Source organism: Chiloscyllium plagiosum, unplaced genomic scaffold, assembly GCF_037043375.1.
Source record: "Chiloscyllium plagiosum isolate Xiang-an unplaced genomic scaffold, Cpla_swu_hap1 HiC_scaffold_1, whole genome shotgun sequence".
In the NCBI taxonomy this organism is placed as follows: domain Eukaryota; kingdom Metazoa; phylum Chordata; class Chondrichthyes; order Orectolobiformes; family Hemiscylliidae; genus Chiloscyllium; species Chiloscyllium plagiosum.
In genome coordinates this window covers 112,006,019-112,018,399 of record NW_028270139.1, presented here as the reverse complement: position 1 = coordinate 112,018,399, position 12,381 = coordinate 112,006,019, and the positions used below count along the sequence as shown (strand labels likewise).

At 40.2% G+C, this 12,381-nt stretch overlaps 1 protein-coding gene across 4 annotated transcripts in view; it reads right to left on the bottom strand.

The window, feature by feature from the left end:
• The window catches only part of LOC122548705 (kinesin-like protein KIF24), a 130,101-nt gene that overhangs the window by 27,080 nt on the left and 90,640 nt on the right, over positions 1-12,381 (bottom strand). For all 4 annotated transcript variants that reach the window (XM_043687516.2, XM_043687515.2, XM_087989900.1 and 1 more), the window contains one exon: positions 8,574-11,102. In XM_043687516.2, the coding sequence (XP_043543451.2) occupies positions 8,574-11,102 (2,529 nt within the window). The remainder of the gene's footprint in view (positions 1-8,573; positions 11,103-12,381) is intronic.

Sequence of the window (12,381 nt, the reverse complement as noted above, 5' to 3'; positions counted from 1 at the left end):
GTACAAGCTCTCCTCATAACCTCAAATCTAAGTTCAGGTATTATTCTTGTAAACTTGCATTGTACTCCCTCAAAGGCCAATTTAGCCTTCCTAACATGTGGTGTCCAGATCTGCTCACAATACTCCAAGTGGTGTCTAACCAAGGTTTTATATAGCAGCAGCATAACTTCTACAACCTTGGAATCCAATCCTCCAGATTTATTGGCCAGCAATCCATTAGCCTTCTTGAATATTTTCTGCAAATATTTGTAGCACCTGAATCCCCAAGACTCTTTGGACATTCACTGTATTTAACTTCATTCCATGTTGATAATATCCTGATCTATCCTTTTGTGCTCCAAAACAGATAACCTCATGGTTGCTTCCATTGAAATCCATCTGCCACGGTTTTTCCCATTCACCTAGTCTATCTATATTTTAGCTTCTGCAGCAACTGCAAATGGTGTAATACCTGCCCATTCACTTCTTCCCTCCTCAGTGTCCAAAGGCCCAAACACACCTTTCAGGTAAATCAGCACTTAACCTGCACTTCACTCATTCAATCTAGTCTACTGCATTTACTGGTCACAATGTGGTCTCCTCTACATTGAGGAAATAAAGCATATCCTGGGTGACTGCTTCGCAGAACACCTAGGTTCTGTTCATAAAAGAGACCCTGAGCTTCCAGTTACCTACCACTTCAACACACCACCAGGTTCTATGGCCAACATTTCCACCTCAGGCCTACTGCAGTGCACCAATGCAGCTCAGCACAAGCTGGGAGAACAGTACTTCATTTTCTACTTGGGAACTCCATAGCCTTCTGGACTCAATATCTAATTTAACATTGTTAGGGTTTGAAGCACTTTCTCCTTTGTCCTTACCCCAGCTCCCACATACCACATGGTCTCCTATTACACACCATCCATTCTTTGCCAATAATAAGATATTCATTCTCCTTTCCATGCCTTTGTCTGTCCAACTGTTCTTCTCTCTTTGGGCTCTATTTCCACTTATCATTTACTCCTTATTCCTCCAATCTTCTGCATAAAAAAAACAAATTTTTGCAAGCTACTATCAGTTCTGAGGAAGGGTCACTGAACCCAAAACATTAACGCTGATTTCTCTCTACAGATGCTGCCAGACCTTGCCAGCAATTTATGTTTTTGTTGCTATCGATATTTTAGTTTTATTCTATCATTTACACCACCGACATTCTACCTAACTTTGTGCTATCAGCAAATTTGGATATAATGACTTTCTATACCATTATCCAAGTTATTAATAATGAATGTGAATGATTGAGTCCCTAACACACTTGTGAGACACCCTGACAACTTTGTACTTACCAATTATTCCTACTGTCCCCTGCCACTCAACCAATTTCCCAGCCACGTCGGTAATATGTCCTCAGTTTGTTGGACACATACCTTAGTTAGCAGTTTCTTACACTTTATCAAATGGTTTCTGAAAATCCATATAAATAGCATCCATAGACATTCCCTATTCCACGAGCTTAGTCACCTCTTCAAAAAATTCAGTAAGGTTTCTCGTGCATGATCTACTTGTCATTAATTCATGCTGACTCTTCTTGATCGATTCAAATTTTTAACGGTGTTCAGTTACTCTATTCTTGATTTTCGACTCCAACAATTTCCCCACCATAGATATTAGGCTAACTAGTTTGTCATTCCCCGATTTTCCTCATTCGTCATTCTTAAAAAGTGGACTGACATGTAATTTTCCAATCCAGAGCAACAACTTGTATCTAAGGAACTCAAAAGGTTATAGTTAGGGCAGTGACAAAGTGCTCCCCGACTTCCTTTAACACTCTCTCATAGAAACCATCAGGTCCTGGAGATTTGTCACTCTTTGGTTCAGTTCATTCCCTTATTATTGTTTTACTTACATTAATTTTATTTAGTCCCTGTCCACAGTCCACTATTAATTTCCTTGGGATTACCAGAAAACTTTCCTCCCTTTCTGCTGTAAGCACTGAGGCAAAATGTATCAATGTGACCTTTGTTTCCCCTCAGTCATTGATAATATCCCCAACATTACAACTGACCACACAATCGCCTTTTATATAGCTATACAATTTCTTATTATTGACTTTGATACCCCTTTCATTTATTGTCTTTTATAATTCCTTCTAATAGCTTGAATTGCTTTGCTGGGCTTTGTACCTTTCCAATTCAGTGGCATTAGTGCTTTTTTTTTGCATTTTTGTCAACCTTTTCTTTTAGTTTTTTTGTTGTCCCCATCTCTTTAGTTATCTGTGGCTTTTTTCCCCCCTCTCAGGGTATAAACTGGTTGTAAACTGCATTAAATATTTCTTTGAACATCCTCTACTGTTCTTCAGTTGATTTACCCATGAGCAGATTTTTTCCAGTTTACTGTGCAGTCTCTGTCTCATTTCACCCTTCCTTTGCGACATACTTGCCTCATTTCTGTATTAATACAACCAGCACTTTAAAGTTGCTACCAAGAGATCTATAAAAAAGACTTATTAAACTTCTGGATCCTTGACTTTTCTTCAGTTCTACCCATAACATCCCCATTGAATGGTTTCCCCTTGTTATAACCTCCCTCACCGTTGAAGTGACTTGATCTCTAATCAGTAAGGCTACTCCACTGCTGCTGCACCATTTTTCCTCTCTGTCCTGTAAATCTTATATTCTGGCATATTAAGATCCAAATCCTAACCATCCTGCAGCCATATCTCAGTATTGGCTACTATAATCACAATCTTCAATTTGAATTTGTGCTTGCGCCTCATTTAATTTATTCCTTACACTCCTACTTGTCCCTTCTCACTGATGCTTTATTCACCCGTTTATTGGTTTAATCACAATACTTATACTTTTACCATTGCTTGCTGTATCTGAAGTAGGATTCCTAACTGTTTCTTTATTCTATCCTGTTACTTGATTTAGAAATTGTATTAACTTACTTCAAGCCATCACTCCTGTGACCTGTAAGTACATTGGAAATCACCTTTTAACTCAAGTTTACTTTGAAGGGATTTGTTTTCAACAGTGCTTTGTTTTTAACATGCATATTTGAACTGGTCCACTGGCGCTGAAAACAAAAAGTACAAACGACAACTTAGATGTGATTGATGTTACAATCTCCTACCTGGAAAGATCCACTAACATAGAATGTGAGGGAAACTCTCTGGAAGGGCTATCCGAGCCCTGCTTCAAGGTTCCAGTTGGGTTTCAAGCAAATGACAAAACTACATAACGAAGCTTAGTCTGCTCAGGCACTGATCCCGATTCAGAGCCAAATAGAACTGGTGTTCTCAGCACGTGCTTTATGGTCATTGCCAGAACCTCTTTTCAATGTCTTCTCCTTCCACATGTTTTTCAGGTTGAAGACCTCATGAAGCTGCAATAACTGTCTGCATATCTATGTCAGGCTTTCTTTCCTTGCTGTGTTCAGTGATTACATCCAAATTGCTCCAGCAGCTCAAAATAATGCATTCAGAAACCAAGCCTTTGCAAAATCAAGTCAAAAAATCCTCATCTGCAACTTTTTGAGAGGCCCTTTGAATAGTCCCAGAGCACTGCTCATCTTACTTCACAGTTTATTATTTCAGATGTGGTTAATAAAGTTGATCCCTACACCTACTTTAACGAAATTTCATATTTGTGCCTTTCATCAACCAGTCATAGAGTCATAGAGATGTACAGTATGGAAACAGACCCTTCGGTCCAACCCGTCCATGCCGACCAGATATCCCAAACCAATCTAGTCCAACCTGCACCCGGCCCATATCCCTCCAAACCCTTCCTATTCATATATCCATCCAAATGCCTCTTAAATGTTGCAATTGTACCAGCCTCTACCACATCCTCTGGCAGCTCATTCCACACACGTACCACCATCTGCGTGAAAAAGTTGCCCCTTAGCTCTCTTTTACATCTTTCCCCTCTCACCCTAAACCTTTGCCCTCTAGTTCTGGACTCCCCGACCCCAGGGAAAAGACTTTGCCTATTTATCCTATCCATGCCCCTCATAATTTTGTAAACCCCTATAAGGTCACCCCTCAGCCTCTGACGTTCCAGAGAAAACAGCCCCAGCCTGTTCAGCCTCTCCCTCTCGCTCAGATCCTCCAACTCTGGCAACATCCTTGTAAATCTTTTCTGAACCCTTTCAAGTTTCACAACATCTTTCCAATAGGAAGGAGACCAGAATTGCATGCAATATTCCAACAGTGGCCTAACCAATGTCCTGTACAGCCGCAACATGACCTCCCAACCCCTGTACTCAATACTCTGACCAATAAAGGAAAGCATACCAAACGCCTTCTTCACTATCCTATCTACCTGTGACTCCACTTTCAAGGAGCTATGAACCTGCACTCCAGGGTCTCTTTGTTCAGCAACACTCCCTAGGACCTTACCATTAAGTGTATAAGTCCTGCTAAGATTTGCTTTCCCAAAATGCAGCACCTCGCATTTATCTGAATTAACCTCCATCTGCCACTTCTTAGCCCATTGGCCCATCTGGTCCAGATCCTGTTGTAATCTGAGGTAACCCTCTTCACTGTCCACTACACCTCCAATTTTGGTGTCATCTGCAAACTTACTAACTGTACCTCTTATGCTCACCTCCAAATCATTTATGTAAATGACAAAAAGTAGAGGGCCCAGCACCGATCCTTGTGGCACTCCACTGGTCACAGGCCTCCAGTCTGAAAAACAACCCTCCACCACTACCGTCTGTCTTCTACCTTTGAGCCAGTTCTGTATCCAAATGGCTAGTTCTCCCTGTATTCCATGAGATCTAACCTTGCTAATCAGTCTTCCATGGGGAACCTTGTCGAACATCTTACTGAAGTCCATGTAGATCACATCTACTGCTCTGCCCTCATCAATCTTCTTTGTTACTTCATCAAAAACCTCAATCAAGTTTGTGAGACATGATTTCCCACACACAAAGCCATGTTGACTATCCCTAATCAGTCCTTGCCTTTCCGAATACATGTACGTCCTGTCCCTCAGGATTCCCTCCAACAACTTGCCCATCACCGAGGTCAGGCTCACTGGTCTATAGTTCCCTGGCTTGTCCTTACCACCCTTCTTAAACAGTGGCACCACATTTGCCAACCTCCAGTCTTCTGGCACCTCACCTGTGACTATCAATGATACAAATATCTCAGCAAGAGGCCCAGCAATCACTTTTCTAGCTGCCCACACCTGATCTTGGGTACACCTGATCAGGTCCTGGAGATTTATCCACCTTTAACCATTTCAAGACATCCAGCACTTCCTCTTCTATCATCTGGACACTTTGAAAGATGTCACCATCTATTTCCCTACAATCGATACCTTCCATATCCCTTTCCACAGTAAATACTGATGCAAAATATTCATTTAGTATCTCCCCCATTTTCTGTGGCTCCACACAAAGGCCGCCTTGCTGATCTTTGAGGGGCCCTATTCTCTCCCAAGTTACCCTTTTGTCCTTAATATGTTTTTAAAACCTCTTTGGATTCTCCTTAATTCTGTTTGCCAAAGCTATCTCCTGATTTCCCTCTTAAGTATACTCCTACTTTCTTTATACTTTTCTAAGGATTCACTCGATCTATTCTGTCTATACCTGACATATGCTTCCTTCTTTTTCTTAACCAAACCCTCAATTTCTTTAGTCATCCAGTATTCCCTATAGCTACCAGCCTTCCCTTTCACCCTGACAGGAATATACTTTCTCTGGATTCTTGTTTTCTCATTTCTGAAGGCTTCCCATTTTCCAGCCGTCCCTTTACCTGCGAACATCTGCCTCCAGACAGCTTTTAAAAGTTCTTGCCTAATACCGTCAAAATTGGCCTTTCTCCAATTTAGAACTTCAACTTTTAGCTCTGGTCTATCCTTTTCCATCACTATTTTAAAACGAATAGAATTATGGTCACTGGCCCCAAAGTGCTCCCCCCACTGACACCTCAGTCACCTGCCCTGCCTTATTTCCCAAGAGTAGGTCAAGTTTTGCACCTTCTCTAGTAGGTACATCCACATACTGAATCAGAAAATTGTCTTGTACACACTAAAGAAATTCCTCTCCATCTAAACCTTTAATACTATGGCAGTCCCACTTGATGTTTGGAAAGTTAAAATCCCCTACCATAACCACCCTATTATTCTTACAGATAGCTGAGATCTCCTTACAAGTTTGTTTCTCAAATTCCCTCTGACTATTGGGGAGATCTATAATACAATCCCAATAAGGTGATCATTCCTTTCTTATTTCTCAGTTCCACCCAAATAACTTCCCCTACATGTATCTCCAGGAATACCCTGCCTTAGCACAGCTATAATGCTATCCCTTATCAAAAATGCCACTCCCCCTCCTCTCTTGCCTCCCTTTCTATCCTTCCTGTAGCATTTGTATCCTGGAACATTCAGCTGCCAGTCCTGCCCATCCCTGAGCCATGTTTCCATAATTGCTATGATATCCCAGTCCCATGTTCCTAACCATGTCCTGAGTTCATCTGCCTTCCCTGTTAGGCCCCTTGCATTGAAATAAATGCAGTTTAATTCATTAGTCCTACCTTGTCCCTGCCTGCCCTGACTGACTCACTTCTGTTCTCAGCTGTACCAGTCTCAGATTGATCTCTTTCCTCACTATCTCCCTGAGTCTCACCCCCCCACCTTACTAGTTTAAATCCTCCCAAGCAGTTCTAGCAAATTTCCCTGCCAGTATATTAGTCCCCTTCCAATTTAGGTGCAATCCATCCTTCTACCCCAAAAGAGATTCCAATGATCCAAAAATGTGAATCCTTCTCCCATACACCAGTTCCTCAGCCATACATTCATCTGCTCTATCCTCCTATTTCTGCCCTCACTAGCTCGTAGCACTGGGAGTAATCCAGATATTACTACTCTTGAGGACCTAATTTTTAAAATTCTACCTAACTCTCTGTAATCTCCATTCAGAGTCTCAACCTTTTCCCTTCCAATGTCGTTGGTTCTAATGTTGACAATGACCTCCTGCTGGCCCCTCTCCCCCGTGAGAACATTCTGTACCCTCTCGGAGACATCCTTGATCCTGGTACCAGGCCCACCATTCTGCTTTTTCTCTGCTGGCCACAGAAACGTCTGTCTGTACCTTGGACTACAGAATCCCCAACACAATTGATCTCTTGGAAGCCATCATACCCCTCGTTGCATTAGAGCCAGTCTCAATACCAGAAACTTGGCTGCTTGTGCTACGTTCCCCTAAGAATCCATTATCCCCTACATTTTCCAAAACAGCATACCTGTGTGAAATGGTGAGATCCACAAAAGACTCCTGTTCTAGCTGCCTACCTCTCTTACCCTTCCTGGAGTTAACCCATCGATGTGACTGTATCTGAGACTTTCCCCCCTTTCTATAACTGCAATCCATCACATACTGTAGCTGTTGCAAACTCCTCATCTTCTATCTGTCTCTCCAAGCGATCCACTCGATCTGATAAGATTTGCATCCAACAGCATTTATGGCAGATATAATCCGCAGTAACCCTTAAACTCTCTTTAAACTCCCACATCTGACAAGAAGTACATATCACTGCAAAGGCCATTTTTGCTCCTTCACAATCTACAGACCCAGAAAATAACACCGTCTTATTCCTCTACAAACACTGCAGGTTAAATGAATAGCTATGGCTTATAATCAAGAGACTTACTCCAAAAACATATAATCAAGAAAGAATCCACTGTACCCACTACTGCAGCCTTTTTCTTGGACAGACTTAAAACAACAATTAACTAACCTGATTCTGTGCTGTGAACTTTGCCCAACAGTTCCTCCAAGATTAGTTGTGAATTTCACTGTTTGTTAATTTTCCCAAATGCACTCCAATGTCCAGCGATACATGAATTCAAACAGCAAAGGCAGTAACTGTGCAGGTTTTTTTTTCTCTCTCTCTCCTGCACTGTCCTCACCGTGTACTTCCTTTGTCTGCCTTTCTCCCTTTTAAACTGCTGTTCAGCTGATTTAAATAACGATAGCCTCCATTCAAGGTCTCCAAGCATGCACAAATGCATAATCCACAAAGCAAGTGGTCAGCGATACCTCACACACATGGAAACCTGTAGTCAGACTCCTCAATATTAATAGAACTAGCATTATGCTATTCATTTTTGTACCCAAGAAGGATTAATAAAATTTTCATAGAATCCCTACAGTGTGGAATCAGGCCATTCAGCCCATCGAGTCCACACCGACCATCCAAACAGCATCCCAAATTGTCCCTATAACCCAGCATTTCCCATGGCCAAACCACTAATCTACACATCTTTGGACTGTGGGAGGAAACTGGAGCACCGGAGGAAACAAACACAGATAGTGAGACTGTGCAAACTCTACACAGACAGTCACCCATAGAATCAAGGGCAGCAGTGCTCACCACTGAACTATTGTGCCGCCTCATTTTGCTGAGATTAGTTATCTGTGTGTATGCCACCAGTAACAAGATTTATAATATTGGTTTAGCTAAAAGTTATCAAGATTTATATTAACTATTTGCAAATAATACTACAGGCTAAGTTATGATATTTAAGTAAGAAAGAAATCGGATTTAAAAGAAGTTTAAATAGTTTAATACTTACTGCACTTTTTCCACTGCCTGCAGGTGTTGAGAATTTAAATCTCTAGATTGGTTATCATCTGCATAGCCAGTTGCTCCATTATTGATTATATCTTGGTTAATAGACTCTTGGAAAGTAGGAACAGAATCGTGCTCTACAGAAATATTGCTAGACTGAATAGAGGTACTCTGAAGTAATTTTTCTTTTAATATATCTATCAAGTCCTTATGATTCGACTTCCACTGAAATTGAAATTCATTGTGGTAACTATTAAGGGTCTCTCCAATGTTGCTTTCAGCTTCCAAATCTTTTGTTTGTTGCTGTGATCCTTTCAGATCAAGACTTTTCATCTGTTCTGTTGTTTCATTATTGGAACTTGGGTTTGAAATGATATCTGGAATAGTCATTTGGTTGAGAAACAAATCTGTAGTGTTCTGCACACCAGCATCTGAAAAACACGGATATGCCATGGTTTCATCCACAGCAGAGGAAGATATGCCACAATTCAAGTGTAAAATGGAAGAACTAATTTCACTTCCTTCAGTCTCAGCAGAGAATTCACTTTTAAAGCATTTAACCCCTTGTTTGTCGCAATTACATTCACTTGTGCAGTTAGTACCACTGGAAAGCAGATTATCACATGGTGAGGCTTCTTGATTTTGAGGCTTTTGACAGTCTTTCCTTTTATTCATTGACAAAGTTGGTGAATTCATTGTTGAAATTTTGAGGCCTTTACAATAAGGATCATTAATATTTGAACACTGGTCATTTTTACCTTGAACAGACATTAGCACTTCAATTTCATTATTCGAAATAATGTTTTGATTGCAACAAATTTGTTTCTTGTGAAAGATAGGATCTGGTGGAAATTTATTACTTTTATCAAGATGGTCATGTGATTCAGCCATCCATTTTCCAACAGAACTGGATGGTGGTGATGAAACTTCAGCTTTGTTACATGGATGCACCAGTGAAACATCCATCTCAGCAGAAAGCTGATTACATGATATTATCAATTCTTCATCAAGAGGAATTGTAGCCTTTAATGCTGGCTTCTCCGTAGAATGTTGACAATCTGAAACAAACAATAAATCTTCTGAAATGCTGTCAGTGGACAAAATTATGTTGTTTGTATTACACGTCTGCACATCTTTTGTTACCCTTTTTAATGGAGATTGCAATGTCAAATGGGAATCAATACCTCTACTCGACTGAAATGAAGTGATATCTCTCGCTTTGATAGCTTTTAAATCAAGAGACAAATTACTATTCATTTGTGCATGTTGTGAAGTAGCAGCTCTGCCATCTTGTTGACAATTTGAAAGATGTTGATTTTTATTCTGTGGAATATTTTTGGAGTCAGTTGATAAACGACTTAAGTGCTCTTGACCAATATTGTTTTGTGAATATGCTGTTTGTTTCGAGTTAGCTCCTGATGAATGGGCAACTGTGCAATCTTCACTTGTATTCCACAGTGATGTAATTTTATTGTTGTCTTCTGCTCTTAGACTAATATGTTGATTCTGAGAAAACAAAAATTCTTGAACTTTATTTCTTCCACTTAATTCTCCTTTTGATGCTTCACAGAAGGTCGGTTGATTACTACAATCAGTCTGATTTTCTCTATCATTCAGCCATTGATAATCGTAAGAAGAATCACAATTACTACTACATTCATTCTGATTATCTGACCTTTGGACCGCACACTGCAGTGACGAAATATATTTAATTTCCTCATCATCCATTCTAATTTTAGGTTGATAGAATTGCCTGAGAAGTTCCTTCAACGGTTGATAACCAAGCTTCTTTTGTGTCAATGGTGATTGTTGAAGTTGGAGTTGTTGATGATAAAGATGCAAATGTCTTTCCCGTTCCTTTTGCAGAAGGTGCATATTGACAGTTGACTCTGGAGTCTTGTGAGACACATTTTCAAAATTCTCAGAACTATTTCTTTTGTTAGACGAACAGTTATTTATTACCTGTTCAGTACAGTGAAATCTAGTTTTTGGAATGATTTCTTTCTGAATGGGATAAACAGCTTGAACTTTCACATTTTTAGTTACACGAGATTGGTTTTCTGAAATTAAATCTTTCCTTTGTCCATGTTGAATTATCTTGGATGTTCCAGGTTTGGGGTTAGTCAGAAAACGCTCTTTAGTCCTACAGCTCTTATCGGTTGAACCCTTATCCTTTGAACATTTTTTGATACTTAATGAACCTTTCTTAAGGATTTCCTTATTGGGTGTAGTGTGACTTAGCCACATGTCTTTTGAGGGGGTCTGCAAAAGCGCATCTTTATTTGCTATTTTTGATGTGGAACACAGGACATTAGGTGAATGAAAAACTGATGATGTTGATTTTGGCTGTATTGCGTTTTTAGTCTCACAAGAAGACTGTTCAATTTTCGATTTCACATTTTTCTGTATTGATTTTTTTCTCCATGTTGTACAAGGTGTTTCCTTAATACATTTCGGAGATGGGCTTCTAGCTCCTTGACATCCATTGTGCATTGTGCTGGATGTTTTGGTTCCTCTCTTTAGTTCTTTTACCCTGAAAATATTAATAGCCAGGTTAGCTAAAAACATTTAATTTAACTTTATAAAAATTAAATTCTAACATTTTCCATGAAACTTCAATTTATTTTTCTCATTTAGGATGTTGTATTTATTTTCTAAAAGAAAATTCCTGAAGAAGGGCTTATGCCCGAAACGTCGATTCTCCTGTTCCCTGGATGCTGCCTGACCTGCTGCGCTTTTCCAGCAACACATTTCCAGCTCTGATCTCCAGCATCTGCAGACCTCACTTTCTCCTCCTTTATTTTCTAAAAGGCAAGCTTTTCTTCCTAACTGAGGTACACCAAGAATTCTGCATAAACATCCCTGCTGACAACTATGCAAGAAGGTAATGTGCAGATCATGTTCAAGTCGTTCCCTTTAAGATATCACAGACGAGATTTTGTGGGGCAAATGAGCACCTCACCCACTGATTACAGAACCAGCAGTGAACCCAAGTCAGTTATGTTAGGAGGTCCAATTGAAACCAGTGCCCCTTAGGAGTTGGGGTTCACCCATGATTAAGGTCCCTTGATGGAGATATTGTTTTTTTTCTCCCAGAGGTATCAAGGCTGTGGAAATCTTTTCCTTAGAGGACAGTGGAGAATGGTTCATTGAATATTTCTGAGGCAGAGTTAGACAGTTTCTTGATTGACAATGAAGTCAAAAGATAGGACGGTCGTCAGGAAAGCAGAGTTAAGGCTACAATCAAATCAGCCCTGGTCTCGTCAAATTATGAAGCAGAGGAGAGGCCTACTTCTGCTCCTGATTTGTACATTAATTAATGAGCTAACTGACACCTTGCCACCACCAGCCATGAGTCTCATACCATTCACATCTACCCTGCATCTTAATCAAGGGAAATTCTCCTGCCGCTAGGACACGGCAATCATGCCATTTAATCATGGGAGGCTGTGTTGCAATGGTTCTCAGCATGATGGATTGGAGTAAATCCAACCCCACAGGTGTGACAGTGCAAAAATAAAAATTAAACTGTCCTCTGCGTAGAAATGTTCATGCACAACAAAAAAAATTTAAAGATGTCATTGCTAAACATGGTTAGCTGTGAACTTAACAAACTTGCAATTAAAAATGGCCATGTTTCCTTCTGTTGGTACCCGACACACAGCTCGTCAGAATATTTCGGCAGGTGGTTGGTTTTGATTTTGTAGAATCTCCTTGTGTTGGAAGGTCATAAACATAATCCGATTACTCAAAGAGAGAGGAAACAAGGGCCTTTATGGGAGTCAGCATAAAATTAGTAATAGGGAAAATGG